Source organism: Alosa sapidissima, chromosome 24 (genome assembly GCF_018492685.1).
Source record: "Alosa sapidissima isolate fAloSap1 chromosome 24, fAloSap1.pri, whole genome shotgun sequence".
NCBI lineage: Eukaryota > Metazoa > Chordata > Actinopteri > Clupeiformes > Clupeidae > Alosa > Alosa sapidissima.
The window spans coordinates 15,947,053-15,970,343 of NC_055980.1; the positions used below are offsets into that span (position 1 = coordinate 15,947,053).

Below are 23,291 nucleotides of genomic sequence, written 5' to 3' on the forward strand. Positions count from 1 at the left end.
TGTCTGTCTATCTGGTGTGTGTACTGCACTGGTGTGCTGTGTGGTAGTTGGTTCTGTTGGGGCTGGAAGGGTGACAGCTGCATTTAGGGCAGTGGGATCTTATGGGACACAACTAGCCCTGATGATACCCCATTGATTGGTGCTCAGCTGTAGAAGCGTATGTGTGTGTGTGTGTTTCTATGTTTGGGGGTGGGGGGGGGGGGGGTGCTATGACAATTGCTTGGGATTTCTGGACCTAAGTGTATTTGAGTGTGTGTTTGTGTGTGTGTGTGTATGTGTGTATAAGCACTGGCCAATATTAATGATCTCTCACTGTGAGCAGTGATCAAAACATTGATGTGGGGTACTGCAACTGACATTCTATTCAGATCAGCTGGCTGACATCCACACGGGGACAACTTATAGAAGAACTGACAGCAGCCTATCAGATGCATCCCCTCTCTCTCTCCCTCTGTGTGTGTGTGTGCATCTGTGAGGCAAGAGCCCATTTAATTAGAAATGGCAAAGGCCAAAAATCAATCGCCCACTCACCCTGATAGGTGTCCCACATGTGTGCAAGTGTGAATCACACCTCTGAAAAGAAATCGTGCGATGTGTGTGTGTGTGTGCGCGCACGTGTGCGTGTATGTGTGTGTCCACACCAGTCTGATGCGCACGTGAACTACAACATCTATCAAGCTTCAGGATTAAAATAGACACGACACGACCATCAGTAATCAATATCAGTAACTTTAATTACCAATAAACTAACTTCAGACTAGAGAATGTCCCTTTGATTTCCGCATTGACCTCATTATTGTGTGAAGTGTGTGTGTGTGTGTGTATGTGTGTGGGGAGTGTGTGTGTGTGTGTGTGTGTGTGTAAGAGAGAGTGTGTGTGAGTGTGTATTTGTGTGGGGAGTGTGTGTGTGTGTGTGTGTGTGTGTGTGTGTGTACGTGAGCGCCTGTGTGTGTGCATGTGTGCGTGTGAGAGCCAGATCTCAGCAGATGGGCAGCCTCAGTCACGAGCGCGAGCGGTCAGTCAATGCTGACCCATGTCTGGCCGGCCAGTAGTAGCATTGATCCTGCGTGATGGAAAGACCAGCGCTAGTGATACAGTAACCCCGATGGTGGCACCGCACGTTTCCTTTCTGTGTCAGTGAGGGACCGTGAGGGAGGGGCTGGGGTGATGGAGTGCATAAGCCGGTGATACACACACAGACAGTGGTCTAGTGCTTGCGTTGTATGATGGATGGATGAATGGATATGTGCAACACATATCGATGGATGAATGGATGTGCAATACATAGGGCCCTACTTCATACACACATAGACAGTGATCTAGTGCTTGCATTGTATGGATGAATGGATATACCCAATACATAGAGCCATAATTCATACACACATAGACAGTGGTCTAGTGCTTGCATAACAGGATCAGTGGCATTTTTCAAGGTCATACTGTAAATAGGCATTGCACACTATGCCCACATATTGATATTAGTGACGACCCTGAGGCTTCATTACATTATTCATTATGTGTCTTGCACTGTATCAGATCAGCTGTAGCATTATCTTGAAATAAGAGTTTTCCATCTCTTGTTCTCCTTTACATTTGCATGTATTCATTTAGCAGATCATTTTATTAGCAACATACAGAAAGAGAATAACATTTTAGAAGACCCCTGCCCCCCTACACACACACACACACACACACACACTCACATTTTGATTGCTTGCAGTTGCTAACATTGTCCACAAGAGGACAGCTTTGCTATGCTGGACAAAATGTTTTTTTCCTCTTTTTTTTTGAGCCATTAACAGATTTGATCCTTTGTTCAGATGGACTCTGGAGACCCCCTGGTCAGAATGCTTTGATTCCAGCCCTCCCCTAATGCGACTCAAGTGACTGTTATTAGCCTAATTAATGCATAGTGATGCCGTGGAGGATTAAGTGCACACGAGCTGTGACGACTATCTAACCTTTCAAATAACCAGATAGACACTCTCAACAAGTTTGACCTGCTCATCATAGGCAACAATCGGGTGTTATATTGAAGTTAAAGACACCATGGCATCTTAATTTTTCCTTGGTTTTATGGCTTTCATTCTCTCTCTCTCTCTCTCTCTCTCTCTCTGTCTTTTCCCTTTCTTGTAATTCCACCTATGTCATCTATTTTAAGCCCCAAAAGTTTCAAACCTGAAAGGACATCACCAGAGGCTCTTTCCACCTCTCAGAAACTCAACTCTGAGTCTGAGTTTGTGTTGGCACTGCTTCCTTGTGTCAGTTTGACCATGAGCAATTATGAGCGAGTGCTCGGTGTTCTGGAAGGAAAATGGTGCTGTGCTGTGGGTGTGGTGTGTCATTTTTTTTTCTTTTTTTTTTCACGCTACAACTTGAAGCTGGAGCAGAGAGAGAGAGAGCAAAAAAAAAGAAAGGTTAATCTCTGTGTGTGAAAAAAGACAGACATTTAGAGCGAACCAGTATTGCAGTGACACTTCTAGGCAGCACACCAAGTTCATCTGCTCCCTCTGTGTCTGTGTCACATATCGTTTATCCCTGAAATTATGTAACTTAGAATGCATCTGGCAGTGAAACTTGGTGCGAGACAACGGCTAACTTGGCACAACAGTCATTTTGTCAAAGCCCTAGCAACAGCTTGTGGTGTAACACATTGTTTGCACATTAATGTAAAACAAATACTTGCTTTTGCAATCAGTATTGAATAATGAAGGGTTTTGCGCTGCATAGATGAACAGAAGGAAACAGGGCAGCAGGAAGGCAAAAGTGTTGTTCACTACATATGAACATGCCACTCACTAATCACTAATTTACACACACACAGACATACACATGCACGCACACACACACACACACACACACATGCACGCGCACACACAAACACACACACATGCACACACACACACACACACATATACACACACATGCACGCACACACACACACGCACGCACATACAGACACACACACACACACTAATGCACACACACACACACTAATGCACACACACACACACACTAATGCACACACACACACACACACAACTAATGCACACACACACACACACACACTAATGCAGACACACACACACACACACACACTAATGCAGACACACACACACACACACTAATGCACACACACACACACACTAATGCAGACACACACACACTAATGCAGACACACACACACACACTAATGCACACACACACACACACACACACACACACACACACACACTAATGCAGACACACACAACTAATGCAGACACACACACACACACACACACACACTAATGCACACACACACACACACAACTAATGCACACACACACACACTAATGCACACACACACACACACACACACACTAATGCACACACACACACACACACTAATGCACACACACACACACACACACACTAATGCAGACACACACACACACACACACACACACACACACACACTAATGCACACACACACACACACACTAATGCAGACACACACACACACACACACACACACACACTAATGCAGACACACACACACACACACACACACACTAATGCACACACACACACACACACACACACACGCACGCACATACAGACACACACACACACACTAATGCACACACACACACACTAATGCACACACACACACACACTAATGCACACACACACACACACACAACTAATGCACACACACACACACACACACTAATGCAGACACACACACACACACACACACTAATGCAGACACACACACACACACACTAATGCACACACACACACACACTAATGCAGACACACACACACACACTAATGCACACACACACACACTAATGCAGACACACACACACACACTAATGCACACACACACACACACACACACACACACACACACACACTAATGCAGACACACACAACTAATGCAGACACACACACACACACACACACACACTAATGCACACACACACACACACAACTAATGCACACACACACACACTAATGCACACACACACACACACACACACACTAATGCACACACACACACACACACTAATGCACACACACACACACACACACACTAATGCAGACACACACACACACACACACACACACACACACACTAATGCACACACACACACACACACTAATGCAGACACACACACACACACACACACACACACACTAATGCAGACACACACACACACACACACACACACACACACACACACTAATGCACACACACACACACACACACACTAATGCAGACACACGCTTACATGCACATGCATGCAACTACCAAACAGACACATAGAATTGCAACAGAAATACTGCTGGAGTTACACTTTATCTCCAGACAGCCAGTGAGTTCACCGGGTCGTTGGTCAGTTGTAAAGAACTTTGTTGGCGTTGCATCGGTTGTGGAGACACAGCTGTGCGCAGTTTCACGCGAGTCATCATTGCCCTTGGACATTTTCAGTCGGTTGGAAATTGGACTAATTTTATTTTTAATTTTTATTTATTTTATTTATTAATTTGTTTGTTGTATGTCTTGTATGTCTTGGTGTCACGGGTACGCTGGCGACTACGTCGCTTCTTCCGGCATCTATTGTCTTTGTTAGTCTGTGTCAATGACAATGTCTTATATGTGGAGCGCTTTGGGTTGCACTCTGTGCATGTTAAATGCGCTATACAAATAAATCCGACTTGACTTGACTTGACTTGACTTTAAGTTTGAAAAAAAAAAAAAAACTTTGGCTTGGAGTTCTGTGATAACAACTTATCATAACTCATATCACTCCCAAGTTCCAAATCCATTTGTTTTTCCCCAGTGGGTAATGAATGGTGTCCTTGCTTTAACCTCATACAAAATAACATAGCCTTGTATATTCTCTTCATATAAATTACAAGAATGGAGACTCATTTTAGGTGATAATCTTAAGAAGCCATTGTTTTTTCTTTCTTTCTGGAATTCTTTTTTTTTTTTTTGGAGTGGTAATATGTGCTGCGCCATCACTAAATTATCTGTGGAGTCGACGGGATTGAAGTGATTTCTACAGATTCTGTAACAGTTTAGATAAATGGCAGTTGAACCGAACGTAGCAGGGTGGTTAAAAATAGCTTTATGTACGCAAGCCAAGAAAGGTGTCAAGTGACACATAGCCAGATGTTTGTGTGAGGCTTTTTGCAGGGTATATCATGAACACACACACACACACACACACACACACACACACACACATACACACAAACACACACACACAGTCATGCAGGATAATAAACATTTCCAAACATGTGACCACATATGATCACAGACACACCCTCATATGCACAATATACTCAATGCAAACACACATCTTCCCCTCCTCTCTTTTCCAACCTCTCTTCCACCTCTCCCTTCCCTCGCCCAAACCCCCCCCCCCCCTCGGACCCTTCTGTTTGAACAGGACCCGATCCAAGGAGATATGGTGCAGTGTGAGAGTGCCAAGCAGCATCACTGATGAGTGGGAAATGGAAAATCATGGAGAGCCACGTTGTCCCTCCCTACCACCACCACCCCACTCCCTTCTCCCTTGGGCACAGCCGTTTGGGGGGGGGGGGGTCGTCGATTATGGCTCTGATCCCCCCCAGGGGAGGCTACACCAGAGCCCTGGTCTGCCAAAACGGATATCGCTCTAATTTAAGCACGGCGGTGGTCCGCGCGGTTTGTTTTCGTCGAGTCGTGAGTTGTTTCAACATGAGGTAAGTATCTCGAGAATGTGCGCGTGAGCGGGGGAGAGAGAGTGATAAAGGGATTTGTTTGTTTGATGTGGTGGGCGGGCAGGCGGACGGACGAGCTGGCGGGCGGACGAGCTGGCGCGCTGCAGTATGTGGTGATGCACAGCAGGCCAGAGGTGACCAACAGAAGCCTGACCCGACTGTAAAACACCTGCTCATTGTAATTAGTGTCAAAGTAAATGATGACGGAACATGGGAGAGACGCAGTTTGGTCAGTGGGTGGCTGGACGACTCCCCGCTGTGGGAGTTTGTGGAAAACCTATTTAATATCCTCCTGAAGAAAAGGCTCCCTGTGGTATCCATCAGAAATAAAAACAAATCATTGAAATATAGTTCTCTGAAAAATAATATTAGTCAAGGCACACAATGTTTCACAGACTCACACAAATTCTCACTAACACACCACACCATCAACTCACTCAACACATGCACACACACATTAATGCACACACACAGACACACACACACACTCACATGTTCACACCCACTAATCCAATTTGATACTCTACCCTCACTCACTGGTTGATTCAGCCTTTCTTCTACCCTCCACCCACACACACACACACATAGCATGCCCCTCACACACACACACACACCAAGACACACATGCACACACACAGACACACACACACACACACACACACACACATGCACACACACACACACGCAAACACACACACACACACGCACACACACACATGCACACACACACACGCAAACACACACACACACGCACACACACGCATGCACATACACACACGCATGCACATACATACACACTGTCTGCGCACCCCATCTACACACACATTGTTGACGAGGTACATTTTCCACTCCGTTGGGCCTTCTGTGTGCCGTGAGGTGGTCGATGCAGTGGCCATCAATCGCCGTGCGTGGAGCCCCTGCTCTCCCATCGGGTCTGCTGTCAAGGTCTCCACCAGTAATTCACACACACACACACACACACACACACACACACACACACACACACACACACACAGAGTGAGAGTGACACACACACACATGCACACGCACGCACACACACACATACACACACAAATCCACCACAAGTCCTCTCTCCATAATGTAGGCCTACTTACTACCCCTTTCCTTCTCCTTCATCCACTGGGCCAAACTATAAGACAGTTCTGCAGCAAGCTCTCAACAAATGGGGCGGTGGTAGTGTAGTGGTTAAGGAGCTGGGCTAGCGTGCAGTAGCCTGAAAGTTGTCGGTTCAATTCCCGGCTTCCACCGTTGTGCCCTTGAGCAAGGCACTTAACCCCAAGTTGCTCCGGGGACAATGTGATCCCTTGTAATATACAGTAGCTGACATATGTAAGTCACTTTGGTCAAGAAGTGTCTGCTAAATGTAATGTAATGTAAATGTAATGTAAATGTATAAATGACTATACTAAATTATATACAATAGATATGGCATGGAATTATACTGTGTAAATTGAATGCATAAGCAAGTGTGCATATCTGTGTGTGTGTCTGGTGTGTGTGTCTGGTGTCTGTGAGTGTATATCCATGTAAATGTGTGTGTGTGTCTGTGTCTGTATGTGTACTTAATCCCCATCATATCTCATTTGCAACCCCTATTCCCATAAAACGTATACCCTTATGACATGCTTTACACCGCAAACGCACGCCAGTGTATGCATAGACTCTATAAGCATGCAAGCCCAGTTACTGTATGCTCCAACGTGGTCATACTCACAGCATCTAACTGCCCAGAGGACAGAGTGTGCCTGTGTGGTTATTATGTAAATACAGGGGTATCATGTTACTCTCTGTAAAGTGAGACCGCATGTTTTCAGCATTAGGCATTAGAACTAAGCACCATAACATACACTGTCTCAAAGAGGAATTAAATGAAAAGAGATGTCAAAGCTATAAATAGCTGCATTGTAAAAACCATACAAGTCTGCATATGAGCTATATGAGCTGCAGAAGACAGCGTGTGTGGATTTGGATGTGTGTTTGCTGCCAAAATGGAGCATCTGCCAGCTCAACCATCAATCTGAGAGGAATGACACATGTTCTGCATTTGCTTGTTTAATTTTGTGCAATAAATGAATCAGGTCAGCAAATAACCAGCCATTGCTACTGGGCAATCTGTGTAGCCTACACCACTCCAGATACTTGCCCTCTTTTAGTTGGCCTCTACAGTAAAAGGTTCCTCTTTGCAGCTACTCTAAATTTCACTTTTGCCAAGTGAGTCTTATCAAATATGTGAAGAGTTTGGTTCCAAAACACTATATCTTCCATTTTAATGAATTTTCATGAATCTTGTTTTAACATTTTCTTCTACAAGTAATTTTAGTGGAACTGTAATTATGGGTTATTGTTACTATATTTATCTGAACTCAATCAAAATAACACAACTGCAATTTAATTGATATTACCTGAAATACACAATTAAATAACATGACTTATTAATGTTTTCAAAAATGGAGATATAGCGTTTTGAACCAAACTCTTCATTTATTCTTTGTTGAAAGATGCTAGAAAACTGTCAGATAAACACCCTTAAAAACAACAAAGTAGGTTTAGAGTATTTACACTTGGACTGTGCCTATTACTGGCCCAATGAACCATTTCCAATTTACCCCTAAAATGCCTGCTAAAAACGCCTATATATCCTATGGCATTCTAGACTAAATAACCTTATTTCCTGAGGGTTTTCTGAAAAAATACTAAGAATTGTCAACGTCTACCAAAACCTTAATATCTAAGCCTCTGTACACCTAGAAACATGAAATAAAAAGCATGCTGCGCTACGCAGCAACCAGCGGGAGATTCAGTGTTGCGCTATGCAGCAACCAGTGGGAGATAGAATGTTGCGTCGTGCAGCATCCAGCACGAATGGGTTAAAGATTCTTTAGCATTTTCTTTAGTTCTTAAGAGTTCTAGTTCTAATTCTTGTTCTAATCCCCCCTTGTTTTTGGTTAAGAGTGTGTACAGCCTACCATCTCTCGCCCACACTGCCCTGACCTTTGGGTGGCAACATGCGGGCAGTGGGGCAGACGGGCTATATTCGGTTTGTCATTGGCATTCTGGTCACAGGCTGAGCAATCCCATGGGGCCTCGTTAAGGCGGAGACAGTGAGTGGCACGAACCATCTCGTGCACAGACATACACACACACACACACACACACACACACACACACACACACACACACCACTTGCAGACCACAGGCACGGGTAACTCAACGCCGCAGCTTGGGCTTCTGTTACCTGTTTCACTTTTTTGGCTGTGTGGGTAGCTTGGTCTGTCTTGTCATCCGCTCTCTCTCTCTCTCTTTCTCCTTCTCTGTCGTTCTTTTGGTTTCTTTTTCACTGACTCCTCTGTGTCTCTCTCCATTCTAATTCCTATACCTGTTTTTAGCCACTGATCAATCCCAGTCTTATTCCCTCCCTCTCCCTGGTGCCCCCTCCCCCTTTACCTCCGTCCTTTTCTGCTTTCTCTTTCTCCCTCCCTCTCTCTCTCCCTCCCTCTTTCTCTCTCCCTCCCCTAGACTCCCATGCCCCTCTCCCTCTGTACTCACTCTCACACTGGCCGAAGTGATGTGCGTGCTGCTTGGAGTCCTCTTCTCCCTCTCCTCCTCCTCCTCCTCCTCCTCTTCCTCCTCTTGGGAGCGTCTGCTGGGCAGCGGCAGTGGCGGTGCTGGCTGGGGTGCGGGTACAGGGGCAGACGGGTAGACGGGCATTAGGCACGCAGATGGCGTGACACGACTGGTACTAACAGGTAGGCACTCTACTTCATTCACATCCTGACTTTTGCACTCTGACATGTGAACCTACACACCTACATCACTTACACAGACATGGATATGCTGATACACACACACACACACACATGCACACAAAAATTAAGATGCATGAAAATATTTCTATAAAGAAAAAAATTAAATGAAATGATGCCAATGTTAAATTTAAATGCATAGTTGTGTATGGTATATGCACATAAGTCTATACTTTGTATGATATTCTGCAGAAGCTGGATGATACTCGTTTTGAAGAGACATGTTATATCTATTGTATATGCAAGTAGTGTGCAAGTCAAGAACTGTTTAACAAGGATAACCATATTAACTATGGATAAGTCATGGGTCTGTGCCCTGCAAGTTTAATTAGCAATAAAAGTCAATAAAGAGATAAAACTGTCCTAGAGAGGCTCTGAGTTCAGACAGCATCTCAGTTCTATACTTCAGATAAAACAATGCCCAACTCGTCCGCTTAGAACAACTATGCCCTATTTCCTGTTATTTCCATCCCTTACCCAATAACAATTCATATGAAAAAGTGTCAGTTCAAGTGATTTGCAGTCTAAGTAAACCAATTCTTGGAGCTGCCGAGACTCCCTTCTGGGTTATGTCATATTAATGTGTGTGTGTGTGTCTAGGACAGCAGGAAATTCTGTGGGGGTCATCTCACTGACTTGTGAAATCTGAAAGGTTACATGTCCTGGGATTTTGAAGTACAAACGACTCAAACGGTCCCTATTTAATTCTGGGCGGTTTTTTGTAGTTTAATTAAATTCTAGGGAATAGCCTATTTTTTTTAAGAGACTTCAGAGACTTGTCTTCTGTGGTGGACACCCATGGATAGGACAATAAGGAAATTGCTACTCCCTGCTAAGGAGGAAACCCTGACTTGAACCCAGCTCACATGGGGGGCCCCGTCTCCTCTCCACCCTGCTGATTTAGACATCCCAGACTCAGCTGACAAAATATGAGGACGAGTCCACGCACTTCAGAAGAACACTGTACATTACATGAACCTCTAGCAGCAACCTCCAAACTAATCAATAGTGTTTGCGACAGTATAACTGACAAGGTGCTGAATGGTTGGATTCGGAACTAGTACCCTGTGTGCACTGGGAAATGCTGAAGCCACCCATCCTTATCTTCTTTTCCTGGAATTGCACACCAATGCAGACGCCGTCACTGAATCCTCGTCCTTGAGCCCGTTGCTGTTGTTTCAGGTACCTCATCAGGGCATGAATTATTAAGGAGCCACTGGAGCGCAGAGACTGAAAACAGAGAGAAAGAGAGAGAGAGGGACAATGAAAGAGAGAGAAAGAGAGAAAGAGAGAGAGAGGAAGGAACGGAGAATGAGTGAGAAGAATATCTTAGCTGCGTGTAAGGTCAATCCATTCACACCATTCAAGAGCTGTTTAACCTGGGTTATTACAATCCAGGAAGGCTAGCATACACGTCGCGCTAGACAGCATAGACAGCTAGACAGCTCTGCACACGCACATACACACACACACGCACACACAACAAACACACAAACACACACACACACACAGCAGCGCTACTTTTCCACTGGGGCCTCTTCTCTGAGTGTTTCAAGCCGTGAAATGACAAATTTAACTGTCCACAGAGAGGACAAACACACATTAGTGCATTGGTCCGAGTCTCGCGGACTCGATATCAAATGCTGTGATTAAAACTGTTGACAGGGGGAGAAATTTCACTGGGTTGCAGTTCTCATTGCTGTCATTATTGTTGTTTTAAGAGCAATCCATGCATCATTACGTAGTGTTGAGTTTCTCTCATTCTCAAGATAATGGATGGTGTCCGTTGGGATCCAAGCACAACTCTCACCATTTAAAAGGGTGTGAGGGAGCTTGCGTGATCATACTTGCTCTCCTCTCAACACTTCTTCCCAACCTCAACCCGATAATGGCTGGTGGCAAGGATACACATAGGATGGGTGGGGGATGCATCCGCAATGCATCCCATCATCCCATGCAATATCTCCAGGGTACATCATTACTGTCGGGGACGGGATCCTTTGGGGACGGGGGACGGGAAGGGGGGTGAGGCCTCTCACAATTTTCCAAGCTCCCCCAGCTTGCTTTTATCCCGCGCATTTACCCCAGAGCCCATGATGATGAATGAGTTTCATATGGCAGTAGGAACGAGGCAGTATCTCTCCTCTCCTGGATCGATCTCTTGATTGTCCTCCTCTGGATCAATAAGAGAAATAACCTTTTTTTTCTCGTCCTGCTGGAGGCGACTACGTGGTTATGGTGATTATCACGTTTTCTCGTCCTCGTTTTCTATTTAGTCAAATTAGAAACAGGGACATGAATTGAGCAAATGAAATTAAAGAGTTAAGTATAAGTCAATGGAAAGATCTAAGATAATCCGGTGGACTGCTTCAGTTGAGAACCTATTAATTTCCTCAACCAGCAACAGAGCTGTTTGGTTGCTCCATAACGACAATCCCAGTGTGGGAAACACTCACAGACACATATGCCATTCTGCAGCCCTTACATAAGCGTGTCAAAAGCTGCGGCATTCTCAGGGATCAGAGATCACACCACAGGCAAGCCAAACAAGCCAACAGCAAGCAAGGAAGCATGTCCCATCCCCCTACACCACCCCTTACTGGGGTGACTTTGAGGAATTATCTGTTCTTTCCAAGCTGGGGCCGAAGAAGAAGAAAATCTGAGGAGTGTAAAAAAAACAGACATGGCTGAATTTATGCACTTATAAAGCCTCATAGAACACGAATGCCTAAGCAAACTGTCCAGTAGGTTTGGCATGTGATGACAAATGGGTGGTTTTGCCGACACTGCGCCAGGTCGGCTGTGAAGGAGCGAGTAATAAATGTCTTGTTACCTCATGCATCATGGTGAGATTATCCGGAGCTGAGCCGGTAGGGAACATGGGGAATTAGTGTCAAGGGAGCGTATCGCCACTCTGCAGGTCTGACTCTGACAGGAGTAATAGTAGCCCTTGTGCGTCTGTACACAAAGCTCTCAGGTCTCATACTTTACATCCTGCCATATCAAATACCCAACTTTTGGCGCGCAGGACAAATGGCCCAGCGCTAGCCTAGCAGTCTGTCCTAGCCTTGACTAGGCTACTGCCATGCGTCGAGTGTTGATTTGTAGTGAAGGGTCGCCGGGAGACGTTTACAACAAGATGAAGCAACGCATAAGACCATCTCCTCCTTTGGTTACAAGCAAAATTGAAAATGCAAGCAAAAAGTGCTGACAACCTATTTACATTTCAGCCTGAAAATGGAGGAAAAATATACTGTGGTACTAATTTAATTGCATCAGTCTACAGGTTTGTGGGAATGAGACAGGCGAAGGCTCTGCAATGCAATTCTCATTATTTAAAGCAGATGGCAAAGTAATCGGCTGAGCAGTAAATACAATCCTTCTGAGCGTTTAATCATATGCCCCCCCTTCTAATATTACACTGCGGTAATTATGAGGTGACGGTAAAGCAGTCATGGCTGTTATGATCAATCGTTGCACCGTGAGTGAATCTGCAGAGCTAAGCAAGAACAGCTCACCACACAATCGCCGTCCACTCTCCGATACCCGTAAATCAAACAGAGACCTATGAGGCACGGATCATGAATGGATTGTCTTTGCAGATGCTGTAGTTCAGACAGTGCACCTCCTTTTCACAGCGGTTCTCATACACTCTCCATCTCCTTTCAGAACAACTATGTGATGCAATCTGGGAAAACCCTTCACATGGTGCAATTTTACCAACTTACGATTCTGATTCTGATGGTATCCTGGATTTTTCTAGGAGACTGTCCAGAATATTGCTAGGATGGAATCAGAATCTTGAGCTGGTGAAATTTCACCAGACAGGGTTAAAACAGAGCAAAAATCAAGGATTTTTGAGTGCACCTTCTGAAGGGTTTTCCTGGATCGGATCACATAATGTCATCTAAATACAGCTCTTTGACTTAAAGGAAAAGGAATTAAAGCAACACAGTATAGGTTATTTTACTTAAATATAAGCCTTTGACTCGTTTTAACAATACACAGACTTTACAGTAATATCAAAATGTCTATTATTACCAGAGGGCACCTGGAGCATCTGATATTGCTCCATGCAACTTTGTTGTTCTGTGCAAGAACATGCGTCTTTTAATCATTTTTGACAAATCCCTTTTTAACGTTGAAAATTGACGACAAGGGCTATTACTAGATGTATCGCATAGCGGTACAAGATCTGATCTCCGCTCAGTCCTGTACATCCTCTCACTGTAAATCACACTTGTCAATTTGTCTCCATCTCCTACTCCATCCCCTACTCTTGCAACTTTGTGTGTGTGTGTGTGTGTGTGTGTGTGTGCATGTGTGTGTGAGAGAGAGAGAGAGTGTGTGTGAGACAGTCCTGCCTTGTAGCTCCTCTCCTCATCATCCTCTACCAGGAATCCTTCCAGGGCCGGAGTGGGGCCACTTTTCAGCCCAGGAGTTTCAGGCCCAAGACCGGCCCACGTTTGCTATAGTGGTGGAAATTGGATAAATGAAGCAACATTTCAGCTCTTATCCTGTATCTATCCTGTAGTTTGTATTAGTACCATGGTTCAACAAATGTGTAAAGGTTATATAATAATTCACTTCAACTGAGAAGTTAACAACAAATATTTCAATATTCCACAAGTTAACAAAAACAGAAAGAAAGAAAGCCTTTGAAATGTAGCCTATCCCACGCTTCCACAAAGAGGCATATTGAACTAATGTTTAGGCTACATGTTTTTTTGCATGGATAGGCTATATTGTTGTTTGGTGATTTAGCCTACTCCTTTACTACACCCTCGTCTGTGCAAACAAGGAATATAAGTTTATCATGTAGCATAATTGCTCTTTCTTACATTAAATAACTTTAATCCTCTCTACTTGTTCCTGTAGTCATGGCCTCCTCATCACTAATTTCGGGCTCATCATTTTCAGTGGTCGACTGGTTGATCTGCTGCTCAGAGGCTACAATTTTTACCGCATAGGCCTACACTGATCGAGCTTCAGTTTTGTTATCAATATTTGCATACTGCAAAGTCTATGAATCGGGCTAACATCTTAAGTAATTTAATATGTTGCTTGCGAATAGCTTGACAACGCTACAACGTCCAATATTAGCCTAATAATTGCATTGCTAATAATCATTGCCTATAGGCTATCTCTCTTTACCAGTTGAACTGAACCCTTCACTCAACACCACCATTTACAAGCCAGTGGGTGTACAGTCACGAAATCACTGAAATGTCAGAATTATCATACAAATTATTTTTTGTCTATAAAAGTCTAGTTTTGGTACATGTCCACCAAGTTTCATGTGTCCCGTTGTTTCAATGTCCCAGGAATCGTTGAGAAAAAATTCAGAAAGTTGATGACGGGGGAATAGAATTAATTAAAAAAAAATGACAAACCCTATACGACCATAATAACCAATTCTTACAGCATGTTGCTTTAAGGAGAGGAACATCATTTCTTGTGTGTATATACCGGTAACACTTTTGGAAGATTTTTGAGATTTTTGGAAAATTTCTCATTAACAAAAAGTCATTAACAACAATGCTACAGCTTGTAGAGTAAATATTTGTTTCACTGTCTGGGTCATTGCCTTTTTAGTCAAGTCCCTTCAAAGCAAACAAACATCCTTAATGGCTTAACCACTGTAAGTATGGGTGTGTTAGTGTATGTTTGTGTGAGTGTGTGTGTACATATGTGTGTGTGAGTGTGTGTGTGTGTGTGTCGCTCTCTGTGTGTGTGTGTGTGTGTGCGCGCATGTATGTGTGTCTGTGTGTGTGTGCTGTTGGAAGGGGTGAATCAAGGTGAAAGACTGAGATGAAGGGGAGGAAGGAACCTCATGGGTAATTCACTGAAGAGTGTGTGTATGTGTGTGTGGTGTTGGAAGAGTGTGTGTGTGTGTGTGTGTGGTGTTGGAAGAGTGTGTGTGTGGTGTTGGAAGGTTGAATCCAGGTGAAAGATTGAGATGGAAGATGGAAAGGGAGGGGAGGAAGGAACCTGGTAGATGGACACCACTGACAGAAAATAACTATATGAGTCGCTTCCTGTTTCTCTCTCTCTCTCCGTCCATCTGGCGACGTCGTCAGCTTGACACTAATCGACTGCTGCCGCTCACAGCACACCACACTCACTCACTCACTCACTCACTCACTCACCTCCATTAGTGCGAATGCATGCGCTTCTCCCAATATGGTTCCATCCTGAAGCCATTTAACCTCACTCTTGCCTTCCCCCTTCACAAAGCTCGGGTGGCGACAAGCCCTTATACGCACTGACCCGGCACCATCTGTGACACTTTATTGACAAAGACTCACCTTATTAGTGCAGGCGGGTTACCTGCAAAACATGCATGCACCTGGCGTGTTTAGAACAGGTGGCCCTTTATATGCGATGGGGATGGCTGCCGTGAGGAGTGTTTGGGCTGAAGTCGAATTGCCCGGAAATATTGGGAATGATATATGGGACATATGGTAATGATGATATATGGATGAACTACGAAGAAATGCTATTTCATTATGACAGATTTGGAATAAAAACAAACATGTTTCAAATGTACTTTTGCATGCTTCTCAATTGTTTGTATATGAATGTGTCAACATTCAAGAAGTCCATGGTTGAGTGTGTTTTAAGAAAGGTTTACTGTTTCTCCGAGACTTTGCATATTTGAGAGTTTAGTTACTTTAGAAGTCTCTGGCTGGGTCAGACGATGCCAAATGAAAGTCAATGTGTTGGCAAGTATCCTGATCGAAGTAGCTTGAAAACCCACTGTAGTTTATCCAGTGGAAACCTACTTCCACAGACAGTCAATGGTCTTGCCAAGTTGTCAGCACACTAGTTCAGTTCCAAATTCTGACAGAATAAACAATGACAACAAATGCTGACTGTTTCCCCTAAAAAACTGACTTCTCAAGCTGAAAACGTTGCTTCGCCTGCTGCAGGAGACACTCAAAGGTCATGATCCACCGACCCAATGTGACGGTGCCGACCCACGCCAGGGGGGGCCAGAACCAGGAAGAGTGGCAGAGGTCCGAGTGCGTTCTGGGCTACATCCCTGTCGTCTACTACAGCGTCCTCTTGTGTGTGGGAGTACCAGGTGGGAGAAAAGCGTAAACAAAATGCTTTAGTGTTGCATGTTGCTAGCTTGAGTGTGTTATAGCAGTAGTTGTAATCAAATTGCAGTATTACATGTATGTCATTATTAATAAGATGAATAGAGATTACTATTTACTGGATCTAGTAGTGCAGTAGTATGATTCTCAGAGTATATTATCAGACGTTTTTTAGGTCCAAACGTGAAGTAGGGACAAAAATGAGGAGAATCTGTGTAATTAAGCTAGCATGCTAATATGGCAATGGCTAGGTAGCTAAACAATGTATATAGTATAAGTATATATACTCTTTTGATCCCGTGAGGGAAATTTGGTCTCTGCATTTATCCCAATCCGTGAATTAGTGAAACACACACAGCACACAGTGTACTGTACACACAGTCAGGTGAAGCACACACTAATCCTGGCACAGTGAGCTGCCTGCATCAACAGCGGCGCTCGGAGAGCAGTGAGGGGTTAGGTGCCTTGCTCAAGGGCACTTCAGCCGTGCCTACTGGTCAGGGTTCGAACCGGCAACCCTCCGGTTACAGGTCCAAAGTGCTAACCAGTAGGCCACGGCTGCCCACAAATCGTCACATCGTAAATCGTCACATCATAGTAAACCGCTTTTTTTCCGCCACTAACTAGGCTCAATATTTCATTACAAGTGTCACATGGACAGGATCCCTAATATGGAGAAACCCCTGGGTCTGCTGACCTCAAATAAACTGTATAAAACAAGTGTTTGTAGCTTACAGTCAGTGACCTACCTTTGTCTTCCTCTGGTATCTGGCATTGATTCCCATAGTCCATAGCAGTCGATTGTTGCATGGGAACTAGTAGGGACTTCTTACTATGCTATAGGTCAGAGACCCTGAAGAAGATGGAGGTAACTTAAATTGGTGCACTAAACTCTTACTCTAACTTACCATATCTTTTCAGAAGTAGGCCTAAAGCAAACACATCTTTTTTTGTTTGAAGGTTAAAATAAGTTGTTTACTCAAGTCCAAAGAAGACACTTGTCTGTGTGGTCTAAGATTGACTCAATTAGCGCAGCTGCTAGTTGTGTTCAACAGTGCTACTAACCGTACTCCACTGTCCATCATCATATAAAGCCTGCCCCATAATAAGCAGGTGTTGACACTTCATAAGCACTTAACTCAAAACCATTTTCATGAACATTTAGACACGGTTCAGAAATTATCAGTAGCCTACCTTGGGCCTAGGTTGACATACACCAGATTTTCCCTTTTAGCACAACAGAAATTGATCAGTGGGGAATTCATGGGCAGTCAGGAAGCCCTGATAATAATAACTATGTTAATGCGTAAGGTCAGCATGACTTGACTTTGTTTGGCTCAGAGCAAAAATCAATTGGCCATTAAGGGTGGTCTTAAATCTGTTTCGTGCAACATCTTTGTGGGAAAACTGCAGTTAAGGTAATTGTACACAGGGAATCGACATGCAAATGGTAAATTATCTGACCAAACATTGGCCTTGGGAGTAATAGCAACACAAATCACTTCAGTCCTTCTACTCTGAGCACCCCCCCCCCATCCTCGCCCTCGCCCCCTAAACACACACACACACACACACACACACACACACACACACACACACACACACACACACACACACTTACCCAATCCTCCTATTCACCCTAGCCACAGATGTCCCCAACCCAAAGCAGGGTAGCACAAAGTAAACAGGACGCGTCCAGTTCATGGACACTGCTTGAGTCATTCCGTGTGATGGGTCTCTCATGTGACCGATGTTCCCTGTCCATCCCACGCCCTGCATCCCAGTGACTAGCAAACTCACTCAGGCTATGCCAGTGAATAAAAACTAGTCCAAGGTCGAAGTGATTATGGAAATCAACAGCCTAGCCACAACATTACACAACCAGTTTGCCTTTTGATGCCTTTTTCTTAAGCTGTGCATTGGGAATAGCAATGCCTTAGATTGAGTATTGATCCTGGGGACTTAACAGTCTTCATAGAGGTGGTGTAGTGTGTTGAGGTGGTGGATTGACCTGGTGTCAGTGTTCACTTCATCTGTGACCTCCATTTGACCTTCAATCTTCTCAGGATAAATCAAAGTAATTGCCTTCTCCTCCAAGGGATGAGGAAGAGGAGGAGGAGACTTTGGCCAAGTCCACAGAAGCTTTAGTTTAAATTTACTGTAGGATTTTATCTCGCTGAGCTAACCACAGGGGACAGCTAGCCAGAAGATGGTTTACTGGTGTTTTTTGCATAACATCTCTGTGTGAGCCCTCCCCCCACGTCACTTCTCAACCACTGTGTTTATGTCTGACTCTGTCTTAAACTGTTTGTCTCTGTCTCCGAACGTACTGTATGTTTGCCTGTGTGTACATGTCCGCACTATTTCTTTCTATGTAATCCCTCTTCCTGTCATGCATGCTTTTATATGGTACATTCACATTAATCTTATATGTTTAGTATTATGAGTTATGGCTTTTTTTTTTCTTCTTAGTAAACATCAACTCTCTTTTTCTCATAACCCTATCCCTGTAAAATGCTCTCATTCTGTTGTTCTGGTTTAATTTCCTGTTGTCCCTCTCCTTTTTTGTCTCTCTCTCTCTCTCACTCTCTCTTATCCTCTCTTTATCTCATCCTTTTCTGTCCCTCTCATCCTCTCTCTCTCTCTCTCTCTCTCTCTCTCTCTCTCTCTCTTCCTTCTCTCTGTTTCTGGCCATCCGGTTTCCTCTGCCCTTTCCTCTCCAGTGAACATCCTGACTCTGGTGGCTTTGTCGCGGCTGGCCTCGCGCACCAAGAAGGCGCTCTACGTGTACCTTCTGGCGCTGACCAGTTCGGACATCCTCTCACAGCTCTTCATCATCTTCGTGGGCTTTCTGCTGGAGACGGCCGTCTTCCACCGTGACATGCCCGACCTCCTGCTCCACTCGGTCAGCATACTGGAGTTCGCCGCCAATCACGCATCCATCTGGGCTACCGTTCCGCTGACCGTTGACCGCTACGTGGCGCTCTGCCACCCGCTGCTCCACCGCCAGATCAGCTACCCGGAGCGCGCGCGCCGCATCATCGCCGCAGTAATGGCTCTGGCGCTGGCGTCCGGCGTGCCGTTCTTCTGGTGGTCGGACATGTGGCGGGTGAGCCACCCGCCCACACAGCTGGACCGCGCGCTCATCTGGACGCATGTCACCATCATCTACTTCCTGCCGTGCAGCATCTTCCTGGTGCTCAACTCCCTCATCATCCACCGCCTGCGGCGGCGGCAGCAGCTGTGCCACGAGGAGAACGGGGACGTGTCATCGGCCGCCGCTGCGATGCCTCCTCACCACCGCCGGCGCCTAGGCAAGACCACAGCCATGCTGCTGGCCGTCACATCTGTCTTCGCGGTGCTGTGGGCGCCTCGCACCGGCGTGGTCATCTACCACCTCTACGTGTCCTCGGTGCACCGCGACTGGCGCGTCCACTTGGCCTACGACCTGGCGAACATGCTGGCCATGCTCAACACGGCGGTCAACTTCTTCCTCTACTGCTTCGTCAGCAAGCCCTTCCGCGCCGTCGTGCGCGACGTTCTGCTACTCCGGCACGGCGGGCCTGTCGCCGCCCGGCACGCCCTCCGCCACCAGCAGGCGCCCGTCAACGCCTCCACCTCCTCGCTCTCAAGCGCCAACAAACGCTCGCAGCGCAACTGCACCCCGTATGTGCCGCGAGCGGACACCCAGGTCATCTAACTCACTAGGGACCAATCCAGATCGAGACGGACAAAAGAAAAAGCCACAGTACAGTCCGCTGCCACTTGCTAGTTGCCAATTAATTAAACATGTTTGGACGGGTTATCATAGAACTTGATACCAAACGTGATACCAAACACCAGACTCCTCACTTCAAACACTCCTTCATAACCAACGTAACCGTGTCAAGTACAGCTGAATGAGTCATCATGACTCTAGTGATCTGACAGTGTTTTACCTATTCAGTCATTTTAATGAGACCATTGTCAATGTCATCACACATTTTGAAATGTCATGACAGTTACTGTCAATGATAACATTGTTATATCACTGGACACACTGCAATTACAATGATATGACACAAAAATGTCTGTCAGAACAGCGGCACAGACTGACACTCTACCAACAGAAGGTATGATTGTTTTAATTTTGTATGTTACCAATGTGTCGACACATACATAAATGTTATTTATTGTCCTCCGAGGGGATATGATGAGAAGATACAGTATTTATTTTTTCACCATGGAAATTTGGTGTAAATAATTCTTTTTTTTTTGTGTCATGAATGGTGTTCATTCATTACTGATGATGTTAAGCATTTTTTTTCTACCTGACACCTGGATGTGACTTTGTTGGTGGTTTGTTATTTCTAGTCAAAGATGGGAAACCCGGCTTCAGAAAGTCTTGCCACATTATTTGTTCCGACCCTTCAGTAAAAAAAAGCTGATTCTTATTAACTCACCTCTTCAGACAGGTAAATGAGCTAAGTGAAATCACCTGTTTTAGGTGCACAGGTAAAACCAATCCGTGATAAGACGTTTACTTTCTGAAGCCAGGTTTCCCATCTCTGTTTCCAGTCCTGTGTTGTCATGTCTTTTTGGCAACTGCACACACTGGTAAGCACGTCTGGCAATATTATCATTGTCATCGCCATCTACTTCCATGGACCACGTCACAGCACAGCACATCACATGATCACTGACTCTCTGGCATAGTTCCTACTGCATTCTCCCAGCTTGCTGCCTGTGTTGTCAAGCACAGTCTATTAATGCAAGCCAATATAGTCATCATTTTCCAATCATTAAAAGACACAGTGCCAGTGAGCTCTTGCTGTTTGTTTTCCTCTGGGGCACCGTGCAGAGAGAGGGCAGATGAGGATCGAATGGGTGCTGAGAGTGTGTTTTAGCCAGCTTAATGGCCAAATGGGGATTTTTCACCTGAGTCAGTGAAAGCCCTTCGGCAACACACACACACACACTCACACATATACACACATGTGCACACGCGCACACACACACATGCACCATCACACACACACACACACTCTCTCTCTCTCTCTAATGTAGACACACACACACACACACACACACCACATATACACTCACACACACACACATGCATAATCACACACACACACACACACTCTCTTTCTCTCACGCAGACACTCACACACACACATACACTCACACACACACACACACACACACACACACACAAACTTGTACGTATGAATGCACGAATACACATAGGAACACACACCAGCATCATCCAGCCATGCGCAAAACTGAAAGGAGGGCTCTTCATTTGAACAGTGATGAGCAAACCGCAGCTGCTGTTTACTTGTTACGAAGCGCAAGTCGGCAAGGCTTTTAAGAGGGCGGGGTCGGGGGGGGGGGGGGGTGGCTGATCAGAGGGAGGGAGAGAAAGAGAGTGAGAAAGAAAGAAAGGGAGATGGAGTGAAAAAGAGTGAGCGAGAAAGAGAGAGGTAGATGGAAAGAAAGAGAGAGAGAAATGGAGAGAAAGAGAGGGAGATGGAGGGAGGGAGAGAGGGAAAGAAAGAGAGAGAGAGAGAGAGAGAGAGGAAAAAGGAGTGCACCCCACTGTCCAAACAATGGCCCCTGCTCCCCTAGATGACCCCTGCGGGCGATGTCCTCCTAAACAAACAAACCGACAGACTGCCTGTCGACCAAACCAGCGTCGTGCACCAGCAACACATTCCCAGCTGGTGAATTATGCTCAAAAGGAGGGTCACTTTGCTTGGTCTGCTTTGAAGGTGTGAGAAAGGACTGACAAAACATTTCACTAAAAGATTAGATAACATAAAACTCTGTTGAGCAGAAGGGCAAAAACATCTGTAAATATTTAGCATCACTCTGAAAGAGTCAGTACATTGTCTATTGTAAGCTAATAAAAGGATTAATGACACATACTGTAATCTGAAGCTAATTTGATACATACTTCCTACAGGCCAAGGCCCTATATGTAATACACATGTACTCTTACTGTTAAAAGAAACTTAGCAAAAACAATCACTAGTCACAATCTCTACACATCCAATGGCAATGCATTTACTGTAAATCTCCTGACTCCCTTACAAAGGTATACAAATTCAGTTTGATTCAACAGTAATTTGTAATGAGAACTGATGTCCCTTCAGTGCTTCGCCATCCACTGTATTATCAGAGTATAATTAACCAGACGCTTGGAGCTCATTTCACTTTTGGCAAGACAGTAACCTAATTACTCTTTATTAGGGAAAGGCAGGACAAGGACATCCACTGACAGTCATCAGATCACAGTCCGATTATTGCCACTGACATTAAACTCGACTGATATGCATTGCCTTTTGTTTATGGGGAAAGGGAGCTTTTTATGGCCATTGTCGTCCAAAATGGCTGATTTAGTGGAGTTTACTGTTCCCATGTGTAAGTCATGTCCTATCAGTTCAAACATTTTTTGGCCATTCCGTTTACAAACAACCCCTTCAGTGCTTTTCTATTTTAATTGGATCCTCATGTGTTATTGCAGCGTCTGTGGCATGTTTTTTTTTTTTTAAATGGCGGTCGAGCTGCGTCTGTTAGTCCTGTAGAAGACTGTTTATAGCTGAGCGAGCCGTTATCCCCA

At 44.9% G+C, this 23,291-nt stretch overlaps 1 protein-coding gene across 2 annotated transcripts; it reads left to right on the forward strand.

The window, feature by feature from the left end:
- The first annotated feature begins 5,620 nt into the window (after window positions 1-5,620).
- Window positions 5,621-21,490, forward strand: gpr142 (G protein-coupled receptor 142). Of its 2 annotated transcripts, none has more exons than XM_042082047.1 (4): window positions 5,621-5,742; window positions 9,298-9,527; window positions 16,517-16,671; window positions 19,411-21,490. In XM_042082047.1, the coding sequence occupies exons 3-4, from the start codon at window positions 16,533-16,535 to the stop codon at window positions 20,385-20,387; spliced, it is 1,116 nt and encodes a 371-aa protein (XP_041937981.1). In that variant the 5' UTR covers window positions 5,621-5,742; window positions 9,298-9,527; window positions 16,517-16,532; the 3' UTR covers window positions 20,388-21,490. The 2 variants fall into 2 exon arrangements, with proteins under 2 accessions (XP_041937981.1, XP_041937982.1); XM_042082048.1 differs by lacking the exon at window positions 5,621-5,742 and adding an exon at window positions 8,715-8,882.
- The last annotated feature ends 1,801 nt before the right edge of the window (window positions 21,491-23,291 follow it).

Bases quoted from the DNA above. Each gene is read 5' to 3' on its own strand.
- gpr142 (XM_042082047.1), top strand. From the start codon at position 16,533: ATGATCCACCGACCCAATGTGACGGTGCCGACCCACGCCAGGGGGGGC. The intron at 16,672-19,410 runs GTGGGAGAAAAG...TTTCCTCTCCAG, and splicing joins CTTGTGTGTGGGAGTACCAG to TGAACATCCTGACTCTGGTG.